The sequence below is a fragment of the Zeus faber genome (assembly GCF_960531495.2).
Source record: "Zeus faber genome assembly, chromosome: 9".
Taxonomy (NCBI): Eukaryota; Metazoa; Chordata; class Actinopteri; order Zeiformes; family Zeidae; genus Zeus; species Zeus faber.
In genome coordinates, this window is record NC_137197.1 from 29,012,919 (window position 1) to 29,039,051 (window position 26,133).

Here is a 26,133-nt window from a genome sequence, read left to right on the forward strand (position 1 = left end):
GGCAATTCACCTCGGGGTTATGTAAATAGCATGAATGATGCATAAATATATATATATATATATATAAAATAAAGTCACAATTTCTTCATGCATATCCTAAAATATACAAATTTAAACTTGAATATTTTAAAAACAAATTATTATTAACTTATTATTATAAGTATAAGTATAAGTATTACATTTTTGTTATCATTATTATTATTATTATTGAATTGCTAATTATATTTATTATTAATACATTATTATAACAAATATATCACAAATATATGATGTATATTATAATATATTACATAATAATAAATATAGATTAATAATTCAGTATGTAATACAGATAAGCTGTTAACCGGAACTAAAACCACAGAAAAACCCGAAAGCATAAAACAGCCAGCGACCTTGGTGGATGGGACTGGGGGACCAGCGGCCGAAACAATGTCATGTGCGAATGTGCCAAACAGGAAAGCAGGAAAAAGATGATCTGTTCTATTATTGTGCCATGGGCGGAAGTTTGCGTCTCCCACACAAAAGGCTGAGAACAAACACTCGGTTCCGCCGATAGAACCCGGACTGGAGGAGATTAGACCTTCACCACCCGAACCTCATCCACCCCTCCTCCCCCACAGAAAAAGACACAAAATGACCCTTAAATAAATTTGGATGGTGTGTGTGACGGCTGGACATGAGTCTTTCACCTACAGCATCGGAAGCCTGTAAACACAGAGCCAGGGCTGCAATCTGCAGAATGCCAAATAATTCCGTAGATATTTCAGCTACGGAACATTTTTGGACACACAATCTGGTAACCCTGAATATGAATACACTCACATACGCACCTGCCGCCTGCTTTTGTATTCATTTTGTATACCCACGCAGTTTGCATGGGTATGTACATATAAGACAAACAGGAAGTGGGTGGATGCGTCATGTGGAGGGGCGACCCCGTCCTCTCCAGCTGGCTCACTGTGTGTGTGTGCGCGTGTGTGTTCAAGATTCAAGATTCAAGATTCAAGATTTTTATTTGTCACATACATATACATACTTCCATACATATATGCAGTGAAATGTAATGCAACGCACCCGGTGATAGCACACAAGAAGTCCTAGGAAAAAGTACTAAAATAAAATAAAATAAAAAGTAGAAAATTACTTTCTAATAGACCGATTACTTTCTAATAGACCGATTACTTTCTAATAGACCGTGTGTGTGTGTGTGTGTGTGTGTGTTTGTGTGTGTGTGTGTGTGTGTGTGTGTGTGTGTGTGTGTGTGTCTGTGTCTGTGTGTGTGTGTCTGTGTGTGTGTGTCTGCGTGCAGGCATGTGTGCGCGCGCGAGTGTGTTTGTGTGTATTTAGCTTTAAGATGGGTGGGCCTGCGTGCCTTTTTTTTCCTTTTTCACATAGTCAGCTGATCGATTGGCTTTGGAATAATCAGAGGGGGATTTCCTAGGAGGACAGACGATGGTCTGGAGGACGGACACAGACGGACCTCTTTGTTGGGTCCAGTGCTTTAGGGAGGGAGCGAATAAAAAGGATGTTTTTGCACGTGCGCTCCCAATATGACCGTGGTTTTGGTCCACAGAGGCCCGAATCGTACCGACCCACTCGGAAAAACAAGGAGAGTGAGGGGGCTTTGTCTGTCTGTCCGCCTGCCTGGGGTCCAGGCGGGTTTAGTCATGTGCCACAGGGGAGGACTGAGGACGGAGGAAGAGTCAATAAGGGAAAATCACAAAGTAGATTTTCCACACCTTGCAATGAGATAACCGATAAAATTTGATCATTTGATGTTCCAATTTTTGTCCATTTGGGCTTTATTGTATTTATTTATTTGTTTGTTTGTTTGTTTGTTTGCTTGTTTGTTTGTTCATTTCAATTCAAATGTCATTTATTTTATTTCATTTTATTAAATGTTTTATTTTATTATTATTATTATTATTATTATTATTAACAATTATAATAATAATAATAATAATAATAATAATCAGAAGAAGAAGAATTCTTTTTTTTCAAATTGAAGTTACATTATTTTATTTATTTTATTTATTTATTTATTTATTTAGGATGCAATAGTGAGATGAAAGTGAGAGAAGTGCAATAGAAATACATTTGACGAATTTTCCATTCGCCACCGGGTAAGTCATACTATTGCATCTGGTGACCCGGGGGCCAAATGTGGCCCCGCCTATGAACATAGACTAGCCCTTTGAATACCTTTGAAGGTTAGCAATGCACTACGTAGTTGCCATTAATATGATGAATACAAAGTCATGAAAAAAAATAAACATATTACTATGATACAGTATATGTATAAGAATATAAAGTACAACCTAAGACTAATATACAGAGGGTCTTGCTTATTTTAATGCTTAATATCTGTTATTATTTTGAGTTTTTAGATTTTTGGAAACAGATAAATAAATGCTGAAGAATAAGGAGTGCATTTTCCCTTTTTAATGTTTTACAATCCTGTACATTTTAAAACAAATAAAAATTGCCCGCTTAATCTGCCAGGCCTCTTGAAAACATGGAATAGTTGACTACCCTTGGTGTAAGTAGTGAGGTTTTTTTATTTTATTTTAATTTTAATTTTTCCGTCCCCAGTGACCTCTCAAGGCCGTTACTCCACGCCTGACCTTTTCGGGGCTCATAATTTCCATGTGATTCACGGCCCCTGACTGACGAGAAGTTACACGTTCGTGTCTTTTTTCTACTTTATTCCTCCGTATTTTTATGTTCTTCAACCCTGGTTACGCAACACCCGGCGGTGGAAAAGGAGTGACTAAAGATGTGGGCACCGAGTGTGACTAAGCTAAACCCCAGCTTTTTCTTCTATTCATATGTGTTTGTTTGCTTTTTGAGTGAACGTCAATTTTTTTATATTTCTGTGGCCTTGCTGTCATAATTTCTTTTTTTTGTCTATTGTTTTCCATGTTCTGCAATCGAGTCGCGAAGCATTCAGAGACACATGGTCCTCTGTGGTGGAGTGGGCGTATCGTTCAGAGCCCTGGGTTTCCCTCTTCCTGTCTCGATCTCTATGGTCGGAAAAAGGAAGAATTTGGTTTCACGTCGCCGTGGGCGTGGAACAGCAAGTGTTTTTGTCACATTAAGGACATAGCTTATGCTCTTCATAAATTTATGCTCAAAATTATGGAGCCTCTACACCCGGACGTTTCAGTTTCCTCAGGGAGTGTGAGGAGTTCTGGAGGATGGGCGTGGTCAGGGGGTCACAGGACACGTCCTTTTAACAGGGCTCCACAACCCCAAAGTCCAAACCGCCCTCACCCGTGTTCAGAATTCGAAGTATTAATTCCACATCATGTTGCTCCCCTCTCAGACCGCTTCCAGCTATTGGTGGTTTCGATAGCATGGTGACGCCAACCATAAACCTTGATGTTTTAAGATTGAACATGTTTGTGTACACAGGCACGTTTTGTCACAGTATCCAATTAATTCGGCAATCTTGGAAAAGAAGCGCTGTGATTTCACATATATATAATTGAGCGCTAGCAAGCATCTGTCTCAAAGCAGTTGTCGACAACTTTTGCGGATAGGTCAAATTGGCTATTTTCCTAATTTGGTAGGTTGCTTTTGGTATCAACTGGTTTCATCATTTTGTGTTTGACAGTCAATGCAGCGATTTTCGAAATGTGGAAACACAATAACCGCTCCCTTCCGAGTCCCAAGTCCCCCGGATGACTGGAGGGAGGCATTTGGTGTCTTAATATCCCAGAGAAGGCAACCTAATAATGGCATCCTGGCTCCCCTTTCACTTCATGCATAATGCATTTTCACTATGACTCAGACAGCGAGGGCCGTGAGAGCAGAGCCGCCGTCGCTCCGCTCAATTCAACTCGGTCTGATCAAATTCAAGCGGTAATAAGGTCAAGGAGCTCAAGTGCGTACATAAAGATGAGGCACAAGCAGCCCTGCCAAGGAAGAGGAACAAGCTCTGCCCAGTAAACCGGCTCCTCTCGTGCTTTGATCCACTAACCGTGGCGTATGTCTGCGTACTCCCATGACTAAAGCTGAAATTAGTAACAAATCTTCATGCTTCTTTTTACGTTGGGATACTCCTAAAATCTCCCGACAAGCATTAATCCACCTGTGTGACTCGGCTTAGACCTCCCCTTGTTTAACAACATCCCAAAATACTAGCATTAATCGTTTAAGCCACTTGGCTCACGTCGCTCCCCCAGACTGGGTTCACCCACATTCGGACGCACAGGAGACGCAACAGCTGGACTAGTCTGCACAACATGCGGTGAGGCCATGACCGCCTAGCCAGTGGTTTAAGCCTGTATTCATCCTGAAGTTATGCTGACCAAAATCTGTAGACGGTAGAAGGCGGAAGGGAGAAGGTAGAAGATAGAGGTTAGGATGTAGGAGGGAGAAGGTAGAAGATAGAGGTTAGGAGGTAGGAGGGAGAAGGTAGAAGATAGAGGTTAGGATGTAGGAGGGAGAAGGTAGAAGATAGAGGTTAGGAGGTAGGAGGGAGAAGGTAGAAGATAGAGGTTAGGAGGTAGGAGGGAGAAGGTAGAGGATAGAGGTTAGGAGGTAGGAGGGAGAAGGTAGAAGATAGAGGTTAGGATGTAGGAGGGAGAAGGTAGAAGATAGAGGTTAGGAGGTAGGAGGGAGAAGGTAGAAGATAGAGGTTAGGATGTAGGAGGGAGAAGGTAGAAGATAGAGGTTAGGAGGTAGGAGGGAGGAGGTAGAAGATAGAGGTTAGGAGGTAGGAGGGAGAAGGTAGAAGATAGAGGTTAGGAGGTAGGAGGGAGAAGGTAGAAGATAGAGGTTAGGAGGTAGGAGGGAGAAGGTAGAAGATAGAGGTTAGGAAGTAGGAGGGAGAAGGTAGAAGATAGAGGTTAGGAGGTAGGAGGGAGAAGGTAGAAGATAGAGGTTAGGAGGTAGGAGGGAGAAGGTAGAAGATAGAGGTTAGGAGGTAGGAGGGAGAAGGTAGAAGATAGAGGTTAGGAGGTAGGAGGGAGAAGGTAGAAGATAGAGGTTAGGAGGTAGGAGGGAGAAGGTAGAAGATAGAGGTTAGGAGGTAGGAGGGAGAAGGTAGAAGATAGAGGTTAGGAAGTAGGAGGGAGAAGGTAGAAGATAGAGGTTAGGAGGTAGGAGGGAGAAGGTAGAAGATAGAGGTTAGGAGGTAGGAGGGAGAAGGTAGAAGATAGAGGTTAGGAGGTAGGAGGGAGAAGGTAGAAGATAGAGGTTAGGAGGTAGGAGGGAGAAGGTAGAAGATAGAGGTTAGGAGGTAGGAGGGAGAAGGTAGAAGATAGAGGTTAGGAGGTAGGAGGGAGAAGGAAGACAGCAGAAGGGAGAAGGTCGAATGTGGAAGGGAGAAGGTAGAAGTGAGAAGGGCGAAGGGAGAAGGGGGAAGGGAGAATATGGAAGAGAGAAGGGAGAAGTTAGGAGGTAGAAGGGAGACAGTAGAAGGGAGAGGGTGGAAGAGAGAAGGTAGAAGGAAGAAGGGGGAAGGGAGAGGGGGGAAGGGAGAATATGGAAGAGAGAAGGTAGAGGGTAGAAGGGGGGAGGTAGAATGTGGAAGGGAGCGATAGAAGGGAGGAGGTAAAATGTGGAAGAGAGAAGGTAGAAGGTAGAAGTTAGGAGGTAGCAGGTAGAAGGGAAGACAGTAGAAGGGAGAAGGTGGAAGAGAGAAGGTCGAAGGGGGAAGGTAGAATGTGGAAGGGGGAGGTAAAATGTGGTAGAGAGAAGGTAGAAGGGAGAAGTTAGGAGGTAGGAGGTATAAGCGAGACATTAGAAGGGGGAAGGTAGAATGTGGAAGGGAGCGATAGAAGGGGGGAGGTGAAATGTGGAAGAGAGAAGGTAGAAGGGAGAAGGTAGAAGTTAGGAGGTAGGAGGTAGAAGGCTGACAGTAGAAGGGAGAAGGGAGAAGGTGGAAGAGAGAAGGTCGAAGGGGGAAGGTAGAATGTGGAAGGGGGAGGTAAAATGTGGTAGAGAGAAGGTAGAAGGGAGAAGTTAGGAGGTAGGAGGTAGAAGGGAGACAGTAGAAGGGGGAAGGTAGAATGTGGAAGGGAGCGATAGAAGGGGGGAGGTGAAATGTGGAAGAGAGAAGATAGAAGGGAGAAGGTAGAAGTTAGGAGGTAGGAGGTAGAAGGGAGACAGTAGAAGGGGGGAGGTAGAATGTGGAAGGGAGCGATAGAAGGGGGGAGGTGAAATGTGGAAGAGAGAAAGTAGAAGGGAGAAGGTGGAAGAGACAAGGTAGAAGGGGGAAGGTAGAATGTGGAAGGGAGAAGGTGTAACATAGAAGTTGGAGGGTAGAAGGTACAGGGTATAGGATAGAAGAGAGAAGAAGGAAGTTGATGAATAACAATGAAGATGCCTTCAAGCAACCAGTCCATTGCACAAAGGAATAGTGGGATGGCTAATGTTTTAATGCCTGAACAATTGTACCAAAGATGAAAAGTACTGAGGTGGTGCAGAAGGTGGAGCAATTAATTAAAAAAAGGATCAGATGTCATTACACATTTTCAATGGTGAGGTTCTTGCTGTATTTCTTGATGTAACAATAATCTGCTAGGACAACAAACCACTAACCCATTGCAGCGTTAAAAGGCACATTCCAATTATTAACCTATATACTACCCTTATGAATTCTGAAAGTTGTTTTATTATAAGAAAGAAGTGGTTACCAAACCGAGCACTTCATAATGTTGCTGTTTCGGGTCCTGCCACGACATCCCGCCGAGGTGCTTATTTTTGAATGAGTGTGTTAAAAGCACTCGCTGAACTTTAAGATTGTTGTGTTACAGTTTTTTGGTTTCTGTGAAATGCATCACAATTTACTAAACATACAAACATCAAACATGGTGGAGTTACGTCCATTGTACTTTCTTTATGAATATTGTGACTGACCTTGAGTCACTGGGGACCACGGAGATAAAATATCAATCGATCAGATCAACTGACATCTACCAGGTAAGAAGATACATAAATACACGCATTAACACATAGTTTGTAATGTACATGCACATTTATAGTAAATAGTATGATGATGTCATTAAGCGTCTTACTCTAAATCTCATCTCATTCATTTTGTTTACAAAAAGTGGCATATCCGCCAAGCAGATCCAGCTGACTATTTGGGGTCAAAGTTGTTGGGTTTTTCACTAATATCTGCTCTGTATGTAGATAGATTTGGATGAAATTTTAACCATGAGATGCTTGTGGCATAACTGTTTAAACAACACCTTAACCGTGTTTGTAGCTTATGTCATTGTTGTGTTCCAGATACTTTTAGCTGAGCTGGACATATAATGACACGAAATGCATTGGACCGCATTTGTGATATAGATCAAATTTGGTCGGTTTTTCACGCATTTCTGCTCCGTATGTGGATCAATTTGGATGAAATCTCAACCAGAAGGTGTTCGTGGCATACAGGTTCAAACTAGAGATACCGTGTTCGTAACTTCTGCCGTTCTCTGTTTCAAATTGTTTTAGATTTCAAAATTCTGAGAATTTTCCCAGAACAATATCATAATAATTATAATAAAAATAATAAAAAAATGATATTAATATTGATTAATATAATAAATAATAATAATAATAATAATAATAATAATAATTATTATTATTATTATTATTATTATTATTATTATTATAAGTACTGTAGATCAAATGAATAAATAATACATTAAGCAAGCATCAATGTAGTTTGGCGCACCTATCTATTAAACTTCCCCTCCTACTGTTCCCTCTGCCGGTGCAGTCATTAAAACCGGCCACATGTGAGCCAGGGAGGCCAAGGCAGATCACTGGGTGTTGTTCTTGGGCTTGTTTGGACTTCCTGGATGAATTAATGCATTGGTCTTGGAGAGCAGAGAGGGAGGGTCCCTTTTCCCAGTCCCAAACTTTGTGCACCTGGACAAAGAGTCCCTGTTTTTTGGGGTGGGGGGGGGGGGGTGGGGGGGTTTTGGCAAAGCTTCAAGAGCCTTGGAAAACGCCTTTCGGAACATGTTCCAGGCTGAAATGTGTCAACAACTTGAATTTTGGATGGCTTTTGTAAAATAGTACAAAATAAAATTGTTTGATCTTGGCGTGATGTACAGTCTGTGGAGCCTGTGTGCTGACAACTATGACAAGCAACGTTGGTTGGATTTCTTTTGGTGTGTATAAGTATTTATCCCTTGTGGTGGTTTTATTACTAAGCAAGGTACTCGTACACTGTGTCCCTTATAATATTCTTAGTTTGGCTCTGTTGAATGGGTGCTGGCATGTTTAATTAACTTGTTATCATTAAGAGGAGGCTCAAACTCTTTCTGTAAACTCATTATTATTAAAGGTGACAACGATGAACAGGGAAAAGATTTTACTTGATTTTATTATTGATTATTCAGTTAATTATTCAGTTATTGCCTTCTATTGGCCAAGGCAAGAAAATCTGTGTTCTTAATTTGTTCTGGTCATGGGAGACATTAGTGAACCTATAAGTGACAAATTTAAATTCTGAAACCCATCCCATTTATGGTATCAAAGTTGGTTATTTAGACTGGAAATCTTAAAGCATAGGTTTGCTTATTAAAATTATATTATATACCCCTGTTACGATTCAGAAACTTACCACACTGCTGCAGCTTCTTACTGTGCTTAAATGCAGCCCAGAAACTTTGGGGGTTCCTGATTTCCTGTCAGGTTGACATTAAGACTGAAGCTGACTGACTTCCTACTTGTCATTGCAGCCCCTTTTTGCACGGTTGCGATTTTCAGATGTATGTGATGTATTGTGGTTGAGCACCTGCACTGGTCGGCCGGCTCGTCTTCAAAGCTCTCTGTAGCTGGGTTGATTTACGGGTTTCGGGCCCAGTTTGGGCCTGCAGTTGAAGCGCTTTTTTCCCTTGCACACACCGAAAGCACCCTTGCTGTCCTCTTTCACCTATCTCTGCCTTGTTTCTGTTTCTCACGCACAGACAGAGAAGAATTTTTTAAAGCGCGCATTGTTCGTAATCAAGTACATTCCCGCTGACTTCTGCCTCCATGCCAGGCTATGAACCAGCGGTTCTGACCTTAAAGTCACTTTGGCTGAGCCCCTCTCTTTGAGTTTGCCATTAATAGAGTTTTCCCGTCATAATTCTAATTCTAAGTGAGCACAAGTGATCATAAGTTGCGATAATTTCATAAGCCAATCAAAATACTTGCAATGAGTGGTCAGTAAGGAAATAATGGTAAAATGATGTCATGATGAAAAAAATCTTTACTGTGTGTATTTACAAAATACAAACGTCTGGCTCTCTCATTAAAATCAAGAGTTCTACACTGATGCATAAACTGATTAAACCTTTCAATTCAAGAAGCCTCTTTATAGATTCAGATAACTTGCCACGAGGATTTATGAAAAACCTTATTTTGCTTTATTTTATGGTTGAAATTATTATTATTAATAAAAAAAATAGCAGCATCACTTCCTGCCAACACCAACTACAAATTTCCGAGTTCACATGGAACGCACGGTGGACGTTCTGCCCACTGCTTCTTTATTGTCTTCGACTTTCAGCTTTTCGCTGTTATCTGGAACACGAAAACACACAAACAATACAATTATTTCATAACACAACAAAAACAACTCTTGAAACAAAGAAAATATCTGATGGAAAACAACATGAATTACAGCTATCCGAGCTCCATGGAATACAGCGTTACTCCCGGGTTTTTCGGGTTCGGTGAACCCACCATCACTTCCTGTTTTGAGTCCACTAGATAATCAATCGCAAATGGCGTCGCGCTCTCAGGTGGATAAAAAAAAGGTTTATTTAATAAAACGATTTTTGTTATCCATCGCCTTTCAGGCTGTATTTTGCAAAGTGTTATCATGCATATTCATATCGCGAGGACGATGAAAATACGATCGATTGCACAGCCCTATATCGCATACCTCACCAGGTGCGCATGACTACCCAGAGCCACAACCTGGACAAATATAACAAACTGTATGATGTTGGAGCTAAGCTCCCCACTCCATAAACGAATCAAGGTACGCCAACGTTCTGTAGATTTTCAACAGTTTTTCACAATTTTTTTTCTCCAAATGTAGATTGATATGGATAAAAAAAAGTCTGAGACGTCCCAGTTCTAACTACACCTCAACTATGCTCGTGGGTTCAGAGATTGTCGTTTTCCAGACACTGATGTAACAGCCCTGCAGGTTTGACCCCTAATTATTACAAATATAAATAATATGCCACACGCCACCCTAGTGGCATATTCAGCACTCCAGCACAGAGACACAAATGATGGGGTTGAGAGAAACACAAGTATATTGTAGAGAGGGGGCTGGATGGAACAAGCCCCTGGAGCTGATGGACAGCATGTCATGACAAGGGCTTCTCTCCTGAGTGTGTGTGGGCATGGGGGTTTTACCTGTTGCTCTTTAGACCAATCAACGAGTAACAGGTATGCAGATGCAGCCCCACTGATCCAGGGCCCCAATTACCTAGACCCGAGACAGTTGTGGCTGCTCAAATCACACCATCCCAACACCACAAACACTAATAATTATATAATAATACTAATATAATAATAATAATAATAATAATAACAATAATAATAATAATAATAATAATAATAATAATAATAATAATAGTGACAATTATTTTATTAAAATAACCTTTTATTTCAGCCCTAGATACAATGCTGTGTTGCGAAATAGGATCGGACAAAAAAAGGACAAAAGAACCATTATTGTTATGTGTATGCCTATTTCTTACACCCCTAAACACACACACACAAATGTGCTTTCTCGCTCTCTCTCGCTCTCTCTCTCTCTCTTGCTCTCTCTCTCTCTCTCCCTCACACACACACACACACACACACACACACACACACACACACACACACACACACACACACACACACACACACACACCACTACTCCATAAATAGAGTAGACCAAGCCTGACCGTAGAAAGCATATTACATGCGCTGAAGCCACTTCTGGGTGTATGTGACGAGGGATACATGCATTCATTGCCGCAAAACTGCATGCACGGAGTGGATTTCAGCCAAACAGATGTTGCCGTGTTTTTGGCCAATCGTTTTCCGTTTAGCGTAATTTAAAAAAAACAGCTTCCTGTTATGAGCCAATCAGCTTTGGCTTTGTTGATTACTTGTTGATACACCCTATTACATGCTTTAGTAATATTCAGAATTATTTATAAGTTTTTGCCATAAATTCTATAGATAGATAGATTTTGTATTTCAAATTTGACACATATCTCTATGGGGGATAAAGAGCCGCTGCGTTATACTGTATCTTATCAGGTCACATGGTCACATGATGCAGGCAAATCCCTTAAACAAAGCATGCACTCTATGCATCCCCCACAACACAAACACACACACACACACACGCCCACGCGCACGCACACACACACACATTATCTCAGATCTCCAGCATCTCCTTTACATCCCAAAGGGAAAGCAAAGCTCCCTTCTTTCCGGCGAGCGGTGGCTAATTGGATTCCCTGTGCCCCCGGTATGAATAATCAAATCGCTCTCTCTCGCAGCTCCAGGTGATAGGTACTCGGAGGAGGCGAAGAGGAGTGAGTTTTTTTGTTTTTTTATGCGCTTAATCGTCCTGCAGTAAGTCACTTGAAGGACCGGCTTCAACTTAGTGAGCGGGTTTCCATTCATTCCCTTGGAGTCGTTTGGACCCCAAATCCTCTGGATCCCCAAACTGAGGACGCTTGATGATGTTTGAGGCAGCCGGAGACGCTGGGAAAACATAAGAAAGTGTCTCCAGGCTCTTCAGCCCGGTCTAACATCTGTGATGTCAGAGAAGAGTCACTGATGTTTGGAGTATAATCGATTGATTCCAATCACCTCCCCTGCGCACACACACACACACACACACACACACACATAGACACACACACACGCAAACCCTCCAGGGCCTTATCAGAGAGCGATGCTTATCCTCTGGCTTCTCTGACTTGGGCACTACGGCCGTGCTGGCCTATGAGTTTTTTCCTCCGTCAACCAAAGAATGTTTAGTTTAGTATTAGCCACACTAATGAGAGATGTGTGATTTGCGGATGTTAGAGATTTTCCTCTCTTTCCAAACAGAAAGCCCCAAATTTAAAGTCAGGAATGATCGATCGGCCAATTACAAAATACAGACAAGACATCTTGCATACAGGGCTGTATGAAATTATGCTTTTTATTAAAGTGGTAATCCGTAAGATTTATTTTTCTTCTTTTAGCACATATTTTATCTTTTTTTTTGAGCTTGCACTATATGAGAAACAGCCATTCAATGTTTTTGCGTCAAGTGTGTGCTCCTCTATATGCTGTTTCACGGTGGCGTTAACCCAGATGATGAAAATGTTCCGCGGCTTTCACATGTCTTCTTGAACTAGAATAAAGATGTAAATAATTGGATACTCTAAGTATTGACCTACGGTTAGAGAGTTGACCGCCTGTTTAGACTCCACGGAATCGTTCTGTCGAGGATGAGTTTCAGAGACACACATATTTGCTAATATTTGCTGCAGCCAGTGAAAACCGGCGGAAAACTGTTGAATTATTTACAGGATTTTGGTTATTTTTTCCTCTCGTGACATTTTTTTGATGGCTGCCTCGATGACTTAATAAAATAAAAATGGGAGCTCACACTTCTCTCGCTTCGGAGACGTTTACTCAGCGGCGAGCGCATCGCTGTGTCAACCACAGGTGCAGAGCACACGCACACCCACACACACACACACACACACACACACACACACACACACACACACACACACACACACACACGTTTATTTTACTCTTACTCATACTCCTCCTGTGAGGAATGATGGGGCTCGAACTCCATGTTACTGGAAGGAGAAACGAAAGTCAAAGGAGGCCTCTGACACTTGAGACTAACTCCGTGTTACTCATAGGTCTGCAAAAAAAGCCTTTCTTCGCTCATTCTAGAAACAGAGCCGTGTATATTTGGCAATTATATTTATTTTTATTTTATTTTATTTTATTTATTTGTTAGTTGTTTGTTATTTATCTATTTATGTATTTATTTATAATTTTATCGTATTTTATTAATGTTATTATTTTATTAAAATGTAATCTTTTTTTTGTTTGTTTTTTTCAGAATTTTAAGCTTTTATATGCTAATCGTCTCTAGAGAAACGCACCAATCCTCACCATTAGAAATTCCTTGTTTATGAAAATGTACTAGGCACAATATATGAATTCTGATTCTGAGTATGTATCGAAGGTGACTTGACTTGACTTGACTTGACTTGATTTTTTTTACGTATTGTGGAATGACACGTTCTTCGTTTATCCGTCCCTCTCCCTCTCTCTTTATCCTCTGCAGACTGAAGGCGTTGGTTTCGACTGGAGGCCGGAGTGTGCAGGCAGCATGTGACTGGTAGGTCCCCACCTCGCACATACATGTATGATGTATGCAGTGCATTACAACACCCCCTGCTGGAGAGAGGAAGCTGGTTCATTTCAGAATTCTCAGGCCTTTGCGACATGTTTACTTTTGTTGTTTTACCTTTTACGACACTTTTCACATTGAGTGAACCCCCCCCCCCCCCCTTCCCTCCCGTGCAGGCTGTTCTCCCACGTCGACGACCCGTTCCTGGACGACCCGCTGCCCAGGGAGTATGTTCTCTACCTGCGCCCCAGCGGGCCGCTGCAGAACCAGCTATCGCACTTCTGGCAACAGAGTCGCGTCACCTGCGGCAAGAACAAGGCGCACAACATCTTTCCCCACATCACGCTCTGCCAGTTCTTCATGGTGAGTCCTGGCTGACGGGAAAATAAGGAACAAAATAAGGAATTCTGCCATTCAGCCATCAGTGTCGGTATTCTTGTTTTTTCATGCATCAGTAATGGACATGAAAATATTTGAATTTGGAAGCAGTAGGTATGATTCAAAGCCTTTAGACCACTGCTGCTAATCCCAAAGCAACCCCAACAAGGTGGAGCACGCTCACTCAACTTGGAAAAGCAGGCAGGGACAATAACTGGTAAAGGGTTAGGGCAGAGCTAGGGTTGGGGTTATGTAGTGGGTTGCGTTTTTACAGGGTCCCCAATAAGGAGGGTGCACGGGCAACAATGTATTGGCCCCCCTCTCTGAGGTAAAGGGTTAGGGTTTGGGGTTAAGGGTTATTGATTTATGATTTATATGGTCATGTCGAAGGGAATGAAATGCCACATTTTGATCTTGAGTCCAGCAAATTCTATTCCTCCACCTTTTTGGTGTTCTCTGCTCAAAACAATGATTCAGGATGCTCCAAGTAATGGTCAGATTCACCTGTAAGATCCTAACATGGCATGCATTTGGTACTATAACTGATATTTCCTCACTGCTGTAGATCATGCCAAAAGCTCACTTTTTGCAGAGGTAATGGGAGTGGGACTCACCACGTAAAACATAATTTAGTGAATCATGAAGGCATGAAAATATAATAATAATATAATAATAAAGCGGAAATCTGTACGATTTTTTTGTTTAAAAATCCATATTTGGGATAAATTTCATCCCATATTTATTGAGCTGGCACTGAAGGAGAAACAGCCATTCAATGTATTTGTTATGCATTATGCATGTGCTCCTCAATATTCAATTCCTATTGTTAGTGGCGGGGTCCGCCACACAGGCGATTTGACATTGCCACTTTGAATGTGGATCTTCGAATGTGGCATTCTTCCATTGGTTCTCTCCCTTTGCAGTGTGCAGATCAGAAGGTGGAGGCTCTGTGCGAGGCCCTGCAGGGCACCGTGGCCCAGTGGAGAGGTCGCTTCCCCAGCCCGCTGCCCCTGCAGCTCTACACCTCCTCCAACTTCATCGGCCTCTTCGTGGAGGAGCAGGTCGCCGATGTCCTCAAGCAGTTTGCGGCCGACTTTGCCTCGGAAGCCGCCAGAAAAGCAGGTGAGTGCCGAGAGCATCTGATATTACATCTGATAATATTGAAAACTCTGTTATTACTAAGAAACTGTGTCAGGACCTTTAGTCAAAGAAAATAATGAATTTCTGGTATAAAATTAGAAATAATATTCTTTTAAAACAAACTTTATCTCATGCCAAAGTGGCTCTTTTTCTTTTAACAGTATTATAATATAACATTTGACACATATAATCTACTACTAGACTAATCTAATCTAGACTAATCTACTACTACTATGTTGGATTCTGGAAAGTGATTCCCAGACAGACAGACAGATAGACGGACGGACGGTAGATAGATAGATAGATAGATAGATAGATAGATAGATAGATAGATAGATAGATACATAGATACATAGATACATAGATAGATTTATTGAATAATGTATTCAATAAAAATATAAGAAATTGGCAAAAAAAATTGAAATTTCCTTAAAAAACGACTATAAAGCAAATATATATTCTATATAATATTAATAATATTAATAATATTTATTATTAAATCTGACACGCTGCAAAGGCACACTTTTTACAATTACATTGGATAAATTGGGAGCACCTCACAATCTATGATGTGAAGCAGAGGTTTTTTTTAAACTCTGGTCATTTGGAGAAGCCGTAATTTCCCACGACACGTCCTCTGTGGTAATTGCACGGGCTTCAACTGCATGAGCCCCTGTTCTGATGCTGCTCATTTGGGTTTGTCAGAGCACGCTCGGGTCAACCCGTCACTCTCTATTCAAATCCGTCAGAGACAGGCTGCCAGAAAAGTATTTTTGAAGGCAGCTCAGTGTCAAATCCCCAGCGCTGCGTCGGAGCCATGTGGTATAAGCTCCCTGTAATCCTCAGTCACTTTCACCAGATTTCCACCTTGCAGTGAAGTGGAACTACTTTCGGGGATGGATTTATCGCTCATTTTCAAAACGCGACATAAATCCACATGTTTTACGACACCTGTTGTCAGTTTTTTTGGCTCTGCGGTTTTCATCCCTTCATCTGAACCGGGTTTCCCCTTTTTTAGGAGATGATTACAAAAATAAATGATTGAGCTTTGCAATTTTACCCTCCAAAGATTTTGTTCTTACAACATAGAACCATAAAATACTTGAATTTTATACATTTTGTAATTTTCTCGGAATTTTCTCGGAACATTTAAACATTAGTTTTCCTATGTAAGGGATGCACATTATTTCACTTATTACATGCTTTATAATAAGTCCATTAAACATACGAGGGATTTATTTTGTGTGTGTCGAATACGAATCGGCTGTTCAATGCGAATTAAACGGGGCACGGCCAGGGGCGGAAATTACCGGGGGGCATGCAGGTGGTCTGGACTATTAAAACAATAGAACAAAACAGAAAATCAGAGAGATGTCCCCCTCAATATATCCTTAATCATTTTTATATAAACTAATCTCAGCTCTGCACCCCGATCGCTCCCTCTCTGACGGTACCGTATGTGTCCACGGCGCGCCAACGATGGGCACCCGTGATCGGTGCGCCAGAACAGTGTGTTTTTGTTTTAGAAGTAGGTTCTTTTATTTTATTCCGTTTCCTGATGCAACGAAACAAGCACCGAGCGTGATTGGACACCTTCTCCGTCACTCTCTTACCTCCCCCCCGTCGGTAAACTGCAATACCACGGTTATACGTAGCTTTTCACCACGGTAAGAATAAACTCATACAGTCACAGCCCTAGCGTCAGGTGCAGGTGGCGTGAAACAAGGGACTTGAAATCAGACAAAGTGGTGGTTGCATGTAACAACCGTTGGCATTTACCAATCAGAATGGAGTATTCCACAAAGCCGTGTAACAAAGTGACATTCATCTGTCCGTCCTTTTGCCCATGTCTTCAGAGGTGCATATCGAGCCGCACAAGAAGCAGCTCCACGTGACCCTCGCCTACCACTTCCCCACGGACCACCTGCCGTCTCTGGAGAAGCTGGCCAAGGGCATCGAGGTCAAGCTGGGCTGCGACTGGCTGGCCGTGCTCTTCTCCCGGGACATTCGCTTCGCCAACCACGAGGTTGGAATTCTCTCGTGTCTCGAAAAAAATACATTGCCCGCAAAACCTCTTTTTCTTGGCTAAACCCCTCCACCCCCCTCGCTCTTCAGACGCTGCGGGTGATGTATCCATACGTACCTCAGAACGAGGACGAGCTGGAGCTGGCGCCCGGGGACTTTGTCTTCATGTCTCCGGTGGACCAGAGCAGCGCCAGCGAGGGCTGGGTGCACGGAACCTTGCTGGCCACGGGGCTGTCAGGCCTGCTGCCCGAGAACTACATCAGCCGGGCCGACGAGTCGGACACCTGGGTGTTCCACGGGTACGTTGGGGTGGGATGGACAGAGAACAGCGGGTTCTATCTAATTACATTTGAGTGTGCTTTGAGCTGTCTCCGCCCTTCATGTTAACTATAGTAGATCAAAATGGAATGCCGCTCAGGGTCGATCAGCTCCAGCTCCCACATTGACTTCCTAAAGTCCAAAATAAACAATTAAACACATTGTGGAGCGAAAGCTCTTTAATGTACCTTTGGTATTCTCCATGCTGTTGGTGGGTGGTACGGTGTTGGTCTCTTTTTCTTAGCTTGGACCACCGAAAAATGAGAAATTCATTGTGACTGCTGCGACTTGACTCCATGTTCTGACCGGACTACCTTGTTTTCCCCAGATCCCATTCCTTCTTCAGCTGTGGACCCTCTGACAAGGCCTGCAGGGACAGGGACAGGGACAGGGGAATGTTTGACGGGCTGCTGGACAGCCGTCGACCCGACAACGCGAGTCCCGGCGACGCGTCCACCCTCAGTCTCATCTGCCATCCGATGCAGGTGGGCAGAGCCAAAGTCCTTGAAGCCTGATTTTAGTCTCATGCCTTCATGGTAATCAGGGACCACAGTCTGGTCAGCAGCGACCACTTTCTCTTCCTGTTTTCCCCCCAGGTGTTGCGAATCAGCAGCGGTCACTCTCGGCAGCCCAAACGCACACTCTTTGTCTGTCGTCACGGCGAGAGGATGGACGTAGTCTTTGGTAAACACTGGCTCTCCCTCTGCTCAGACGGTAAAGGTGAGGATGACTGATTATGAGACCCTCGATTCATAAAGGCTGACTGAGGAATCAGTAGAGCCTACACACAGGAAACATCAATCCAACCTCAGTTTGTTCAGCCCCACTCATGAATATGTGTCAGGCCGCTTGAAGAAATGTTAATTGTCACTATAGATTGAACTAGAAACATTATGGCATTGGCTTTGTAGGGCCAGTGGACCGCTTACAATCACAAAAAAAGGAGAAGTAGTGATCATGGTTCCGTTTCGGAGCCGTGAAAACTTATCTGGTGAAGTTGGCCCAACATAACCAGTTTTGTTGGTAAGCCAATATTGGGGGATTTCCCTAAAATTCGCCACTTGGCCAATTTAAATTTCCAATGTGACTGTGTTGGGAAAGTGATAACTTTCCATAGAAAGTCATTTAACTATACTTGTATTTTTCACTGCAGGTAGATACATACGTTCTAACCTGAACATGCCTCCAAGTCTGCCCCTGTGGGGCAGTGGGCAGAGAGATTACGACATGGATGCCCCCATCACTGTGTTTGGATCCACGCAGGCGCGGCTCGTGGGTACGTCCATACAGTTGGTGCCTGCGCAAATGAAATAATGTGATCCATTTATTTGGACTTGAACGCAGCGTCTCTCTTCCCGTTTACGTTCCAGGCGAAGCCCTCTTGGAGAGTAACACCGTGATTGACTTTGTGTACTGCTCTCCCTCCCTGCGCTGCGTTCAGACTGCACAGAACATCCTCAAAGGTATCCTGGGGAAATAAAAAATGATTTTGCTGCACTTGTGTTTGGGTTGTACAGCAGCTAGGCCCTTACTGTTTTAAGAGGCACACCCCGGTTGTCAACTGGATGACTTCATGGGATTATCCTTCTTTGAGAACTCTCTCTCTCTCTCTCTCTCTCTCTCTCTCTCTCTTTCTCTCTCTAGGCCTGCAGCAGGACGCCAAGATGAAGATGCGGGTGGAGCCAGGGCTCTTCGAGTGGACCAAGTGGGTTTCTGGAAACTCACTGCCTGCCTGGATCCTTCCCACAGACTTGGCCTCGGCGCACTTTAGTGTGGACACAACGTACCGGTGAGGAAAGAAGCCTGCCGCGGGCTCACTGTTTGGAGGACACACATTTCATATGATTCCTTAAATACTCTGTGTAGGACAGAAAAGTGAATAGCAACCTGTTCTCTACAAGGTGACATTGATCAGAATTCAACACCCTCCTTATTTTGAGGCCTAATTCCTATTCCCACGAGGTGGCGCGATAAAATGAATTCAAATGTGACCCTTAACATTTAGGAAGTGACTTGTTAGGATATTTGCTAAATCTGGCTGGCTTTTCAAAACTCATAGTCAGCGTACCCTCCAAATTATAGAAGACCATTTTACCATAAAAATCACATGATGATTCATGATGATCAGGTCAGTGGTTATAAAAACATGGTATGGAAACAGACGATAAACAGCAGGTGCTAGCTTTGGCCGCTGATAAGAGAAGGGGGCTTCAAATAACATGTCGATACGTGGTGAAGCGAGAGGGGGGTTTCCAGACCTGCTGCTGGTGCTTTTCTGATCCCCTTTTGTTTGCTTCCTGGAAGACCTCTCATTCCCGTCAGCAAGCTCACCGTCGCAGAGTCCTATGAGAGCTACATCAGCAGGAGCTACCAGGTGACGAAAGATATCCTGTCCGACTGCAAAAACACTGGTAAGGGAGCGGGCGCAGACGTAGGTCTTCATGTCGGGATGAGTCGTCCGCTTCGGCGTTTGATGTCGCAATAATAGTCATTTGCGCGTGGATGTGCGTGTGTTGCAAAACAGCTGCTCGAACTGCTCTGTCTAAACAAACCATAAAGCTGGACCTTTCATGCAAGTATAAGCCTTGGTTTGATAAATTACAGTGTGAAGCGTTTTGTAGTCGTCATTAAACCCGCCTGTTTAATGACGGTCCGGACCGGACCGGCGGCTGCTCTCCCTCCACAGGAAATAACGTGCTGATCGTGGCCCACGCCTCCTCCCTGGAGGCCTGCACGCGCCAGCTCCAGGGCCACAGCCCCCACAACGCCAAGGACTTCATCCAGGTGGTCCGCAAGGTCGGCCGGAAGCTTCTCCTCCTCTTCTGCCCAAGGATTCTAACTTTATTTTACTCTTCCTCTATGCAGTGTCGATCCTCAATTCTTCCTTCCCTCTTTCGGTGTCAGTGTCAAAATTCGCCGCGTCAAATACTATATTTTACTTGTTTTTTGTCATTTATGCGCGTCCAGAGGCTGGCACGTTCTTGCCGATTTGAATATGACAGTTTTAAGTTTGTGAATTAGTATTACTACTCACGTGAATAAAGTGAATAGTAACGGGACAAAAATAGAACCTTGTGGGACCCCTTAACCAACGGTACACAATTTGGTTTATCCATCCAGAGAGTAAACAATGTCAAAAGAACCAAACAAGGGTGTTTTCTCCCACATCTGTTTGTTAACCCTGTCAACACCGTGCTGTACACTTGGCCTGCTCACGGCTTCGTCTGGTCCCTGGTTCAACTCCCTGTGTCCTCTGTCCCTTAGATCCCCTACCTCGGCTTCTGTGCCTGTGAGGAGCAGGGAGACACGGGGGGCTGGCAGCTGGTGGACCCCCCCATCCTCCCCCTCACGCACGGACCCAACCACTGCTTTGACTGGAGGGAGACCCTGCTGCAGGAATGACCTTCGCCTCGTCTCCCGAAACACCCCGCACCCTGCCAACAGTGCCAACTTGAGCTTTAGGACCGAGGCATCTAGGCAGACGCTTCTTGCGTACACTTCCCAGCCGTGACAGACCACGGCGGGGGACAAGTACTGCCAAGACCGTTATCAATACTGACCCTGAAAACAAACCCTTGTCGGAATGCTGCTATGGCAGAGACATAGATAGGCCGTGGTTCAGACTAGACATAACTATAAGTCAGCTGCACCGTGCACAACGGCTCCAACGCAAAGTTATCGTAGCTGACGTTTGGCCACCAGATGTCAGCCATACGTTTTAGTATCGCAGGACGGCACAGCGGCTCTCAGCAGGTGGTAGAACGCGTGGGTAGCAATGCACATGTTGGGTTGCGGACTCCGTCGCGGGTCACCCACAACAGCTGGGCAGAAGCAGATAGCGCGATTTATGAATTATGTTAAGAGGGGCAATGGTGTCCTTAAACCCAGCTCTCCTAACTGCTCGTGGACAAGGGGAAAAAGGCACGTCACGCGCAGCTCCAAGTCTTTGGTTTAGAGGTTTTCCAGGTGGCAGGCAGTGAGGACCTGTCAGAAACCGTCACAGCAACAACAGCACAAAATGCACTATTGACAATCATACAGTAGCTTCTTGTTTCTTGTCCAGCAGTTAACCTTCTTAAGTGTGTCTTCGCTGTGCACCTTTTCAAAGGTTAAGCATCGCTGTAAATAGGTTTTGTTTTTTTTATTCAAATGATTTCTATTTATTATTCTCACTTTCTTTTGGATGTACCGAAAAACAAGAACGTCATCCCAGTAGCAGCATGCGATCAGTTATGCACTGTACCTCAGGTGTTATTGGCGTTAAAGCACATTAATGCAGCATTTAAAAAAATAAGAAAAAAAATCCTTGTCTGACCAACAGTGTTATTGTGAATGCCTGTATTTCAAAATCTGTCTATGTCCACCTAATAGTAAATCAAGTCCAAATGACAATATATAAAGTACTATTGTGGATGGAAATGTAAAATTCTTCTACTTGAGTCCTTACTTGAAGTGCAACATACAAGTAATGATGAGTGTATTATGAGGTCATAACAATAGCATTTAACCCTATTGATACACATCATAATCTTAAATAATTGAATGCACTATTATCCACAAAACAAAACTCTTTCAAAGTACAGTTTGTCAATATATCCTTATGTAGGAAAATAAAACGGCATCTGTCATAGATATCCGATATATTCTCTTTTTTTTTGTTTGTTTTACCCCTATGACTAACACTTTCACTGTGCATTGGGATCGCTCTTTGATGAAATTCAAGTCAGGCCGGCACAAGTTTCTTTGAAGCCTCTGGAAAGAACATAATCCCAAAACTTTGAGTGAGTCTCTTATGTTCCATTTGGCAAAATCCCCAGAAGTTCAGAGTAACTCCATCTGGCGGAAAGCGATAAACACTTTGTCCTTGCGGCCTGTAAACAAATGTGCATTTCTGCTTAATTCTTGGACATGAATAAGCATTATAATCACGTGATGATGTTACATTATAAGTGACACTTGAAAGTGGTTTGATGGTGGTGCCGTTTTCAGTGTTGCTGGAACTTTAACGTCATTTTTCATGGTGTTGTCCCCCTCGACCTACAAACCATTGTCACAAATGAAGTCAATTTTATTTTAATTTATTTTCTATCTGTATGGAACAAGTGGCCATCATTATGCAACTGTTGGAAATGGGAGGAGTTGCATGCAGAGATATTGTGAAAGGCATCACTCGCAAAGCAAAAGAAAGCCATGTGACTGAAACGTTCTGATGACAGATAGGGGAAGAAGCCATTTCTCTATTCAGATTTACTCCTCAGTCCTAATTTATTGTCACAGACGTCTCACTGCGTATGTACAGCAGTTAATTTAAATAAGGGTCTTTATTTTTATGAAACTTGCAACGAGCTGATGTGGTATTTATGAAGGAGTCGGCCGGGATACATCCACATATCTGGTTTGTTCAGTGGTAGCATTAACTCCTACGAAGCTGTCCTTTTTAAACAGCTGGAATATTTTCATATCCTGACCGAACCTGTGGGGCATGAAATGGGGAAAAAGATGAGAACATGTGTATTTCCCCTGAAAGGCACAGAAAAAAAATTATTTTCAATGCATAGCAATAAACGAAAAAACAAAACAGAAACTTATCAAAGAGATTCGTCGTTTTTGTTACATTTCAATGTCACTTTCATTTGCAACAATGCTGCAAATTCTGTAAAAACAAATAGAATTAAAATAAAATAATAATACCTGATTTTGTGTCTCATTTTGTTTATAATATTTTTCTAGCTAAATTTTTTCTTGTTTTTTTCGATACACACACACACACACACACACACACCGAAAAAGCAAATAATAAGCATTTAGAGCCTGATTGGACTACAGTAAGTGTGTGTATTGTGTAATGATTTGACCTTTATGCCTGCTCCAATGAGCATCCTCATTTGTTCCTATGAATAAATAATTTCTGACTCAATATGGTGTTGCATGTCTAAATAGCAAATACTTAACAAACTTTATGTTGGTAATATATTTCAGCCATTTTGATTGCAGTTGGTAAAGTTTGGCAGTTCCTCAGTCTCTGAGGTGAACAGTGACAACGGCAAGCCCGCATTCAGCCAATGGGCTGTTGGGGCTATAGTGTTGACTCAGGGCCCCCGATACCAGAACACTGATATTGAGCCGGATAATGAGCTTCCCAGCACTACACATATTGTGGCACCGTCAGAGTCTACGCCTACTCGCTGTCATCCAGATTGGCACCAGCACGGCCAGCCAGGCAGGTCTGGTGGATAACGGAAGCTCAATGCCAATTTGATTAACAAAGGACCTCGTCCCAGCCAAAATGAAGACGTTTACAGCTTCCGAGAGAAGATATAATGGCAAAGGTCCACACTTTTCATAAACCATTGGCGCAGGCTACCTCCTCATCCTTTGAAAACAGTGGATCTAGATGAAAATAATGGAGTCAGTCGTCGACTTTGCTGGGGGGTGGTTGACAACTCAGTTTGACCAACCTCTCTTCACTGGAGCACAAAGCCACAAGAGCTGACATCAATAGAGGAAGCCTCTTCAATTTCCAGTATTTGTCATCTGTGGTCTTCATTGCCAAATTAGTCGTTGGGGTGCAACTCAGACATCAGGCATATAAAGAGACCTGTACTTCCTTTGTTTCTTCACGCATCTAATGTCTTTTTCAAATGATGACATATGTACTTCTGTCCAAAGCTTCAAAGCAAATTCAGTTTGGCCACAAAGGAGGTTGGTGCAGCTCGTCAAATTTGCAAAGGAGGAAGAACCATCCCCGAAAAACCTGCTCAGACTGTTGAGAAAGACCGTGTGAACAATGCAATAACGATTTTCCTTACGCTATCAGCGACCAATGAGCTAAACAGGGCCTGTTCGAGAGGCCATTTGAGATCAGCGCCAGAGTCCTGTCTGTTTCCCAGGACGGCTACATCGGAAGATCTCAGCGCGGGGCTTTCTCCTCTTCTCCTGGCCCTTAATACCTCTTAGACCAGGCCTGGAGATTTGCGCACGATCGCGACTGAGCCGGCGGCACGCGGCAGACAGGAGAGGCTGGTTCCCCTGAAGCACAGCAAAGGGAATCACTGAAGCCCCTCAAGAGCTTTCCGTGAGTGGGGTGTGGATGGATGAGCCTCATGGTGGTTCAGCAGCCACAGCGACGTGAAGCTGCAGCTGCTTCCTCCATAACGGTGGTGCTGCTTAAGCGAAGTACACCCTAAATTAAGCAATCTTGCCGATGAGGAGCCCGCCGGGCCTCAGCTCCTGGTGTTAGGATTCTGAAAAACCTTGAAACCTTTGGATGTTGCGGCGGGAGGAGAACAACGTGGTCATCCCATCTGGTTAGTGTTCGGCGTTTGTGCCCACTACAGACTCTGCTTCTTCTCCTCGTCCACTGGGAATTTTCTCAGAACGGATTGGGCGCCACCGAACCCCCATCTCCAATGTGGGTTATTGTGCTGCTTTCGATGCGGTGACTTTCTCTGGCGCGTCAGGCAGTGTTGGAAGCGTGGGAGAAACAAGGTCTTCGACGAGCTGAAATTCGCCACGGCCAGGTGCAAACAGGTTGCAAACGAATCCCCCTGGACGACATTCCGAAGGAGCCCATTCCACGTCTGCCACACTCACAGAGCTTCCATGATATTATTTTTGTGCCCAAGCTGTGCAGTTTATACCCAGCCAGACCTCGCCAGAACTGGCAGACTGCCTGCCCGCCTGCAGTGACAATTGTTGCCGAGCCAGACTCCAGAAATTAAAAAAACGTAGAGGAGATAAGTGCTAAATTGGAGGTGGAGAAAAGGAAAAGTACTCCACCAAGAGCAGATGGGGATCAGCCTGGTGAGTCATAGTGGAATGTCGGGGAAGTACGTCACTTCCATTCCATCACTAGCTTATGACAAAAATAGGATTTAAAAGGGTGTAAATGTCTGCTCATTAATTTGACATGCATTCCATCCGCCAAGTCGCCTCAAAATGTCAGAAAAAAAAGAGTACAAAGGAAGATTGTAAAGCAATAACATCCTTTCAATTATATTTTCTGCAGAGCGTTGTTATCATGCTGCAGGGCGAGTTGGCCAAGGTCGAGACAACGGGGTTGGACACGTGGAGGAGGTGGCGAGCGCAACGGCTGCTCCAGAGAGAAGTGGGAGGCACCCAGATGTGAAACGGCACTGCACACTCCTCCAGCCGATGCCAGGAAGCAGAAAAGGCCATTAGCTCCGGATGGCTTCCTCTTCAACTCGTCCGTCATCAGTAGAGGACAGGCGCGCCCCCAGGCCTCGGATGGCCAGACCGCGCACTCTGAATAGGACCCTTTCCTAAACCGATGATGAGTCGACGATTAAGCACCTCGAGGTCTAGGACTGTGAGGCTGGACAGATCAGAGCCCAAACAAGAATAACACGCACCGTCAGAGGAGGGAGGGAAGAAAACAAAGAGGCCGATGAGGGAAAATCGTAACCGTTCCCAGGCTGCTGAAGCAGATTGGAATAGTGTGATTGTGAAGAACATTGGGCCAAATCAACCATCATGCCTTCACTGATATAATCAAAAGGGCAGGCAGGGTAGGGTAATCCAAAAGGAGATGATACCCTCTCAAGCCAAAAAGGGTCTCAGGTAGACATTCTACATTTACTTTGATAGTGTGTTTGAATAATGGATTACAATATATTTTAAGTTTGAAGTAAAAGAAAAAAAACATGCGATAATCATCTTTACATATAACTTTGTATCTGGAAGGTGTATGGGCGACGGTGGCACAGCAGGTAGAGCAGCAGGTAGAGCAGTAATCAGAGGGTTCCTGGTTCGATCCCCTGTTCCTCCTGGCAGCACGTTGAAGTGTCCTTGAGCAAGACACTGAACCCTGAAGTGCTCCCGATGAGCTGGTGTGCACCTTGCACGGTTGTCGCTGCCATCAATGT

The 26,133-nt window shown here is 43.7% G+C and overlaps 1 protein-coding gene across 2 annotated transcripts in view; it reads left to right on the top strand.

Moving 5' to 3' along the window:
• The window catches only part of ubash3bb (ubiquitin associated and SH3 domain containing Bb), a 37,055-nt gene extending 14,122 nt beyond the window's left edge, over positions 1–22,933 (top strand). Inside the window, exons 2-14 of one of the 2 annotated variants that reach the window (XR_013844345.1) lie at positions 13,322–13,375; positions 13,564–13,750; positions 14,689–14,887; positions 16,762–16,931; positions 17,021–17,229; positions 17,577–17,733; positions 17,845–17,968; positions 18,402–18,524; positions 18,619–18,711; positions 18,893–19,037; positions 19,553–19,622; positions 19,935–20,044; positions 20,513–20,635. Coding sequence is in view for 1 of the 2 variants with exons in the window: in XM_080007514.1 (XP_079863640.1) it covers positions 13,322–13,375; positions 13,564–13,750; positions 14,689–14,887; positions 16,762–16,931; positions 17,021–17,229; positions 17,577–17,733; positions 17,845–17,968; positions 18,402–18,524; positions 18,619–18,711; positions 18,893–19,037; positions 19,553–19,659; positions 19,935–20,044; positions 20,513–20,650 (1,816 nt within the window). In the remaining variant the exon portion in view is untranslated. Of the gene's footprint in view, positions 1–13,321; positions 13,376–13,563; positions 13,751–14,688; positions 14,888–16,761; positions 16,932–17,020; positions 17,230–17,576; positions 17,734–17,844; positions 17,969–18,401; positions 18,525–18,618; positions 18,712–18,892; positions 19,038–19,552; positions 19,660–19,934; positions 20,045–20,512 lie in introns of both variants that reach the window. The other variant, XM_080007514.1, reaches the window with a different exon arrangement.
• Positions 22,934–26,133: the final 3,200 nt, after the last annotated feature.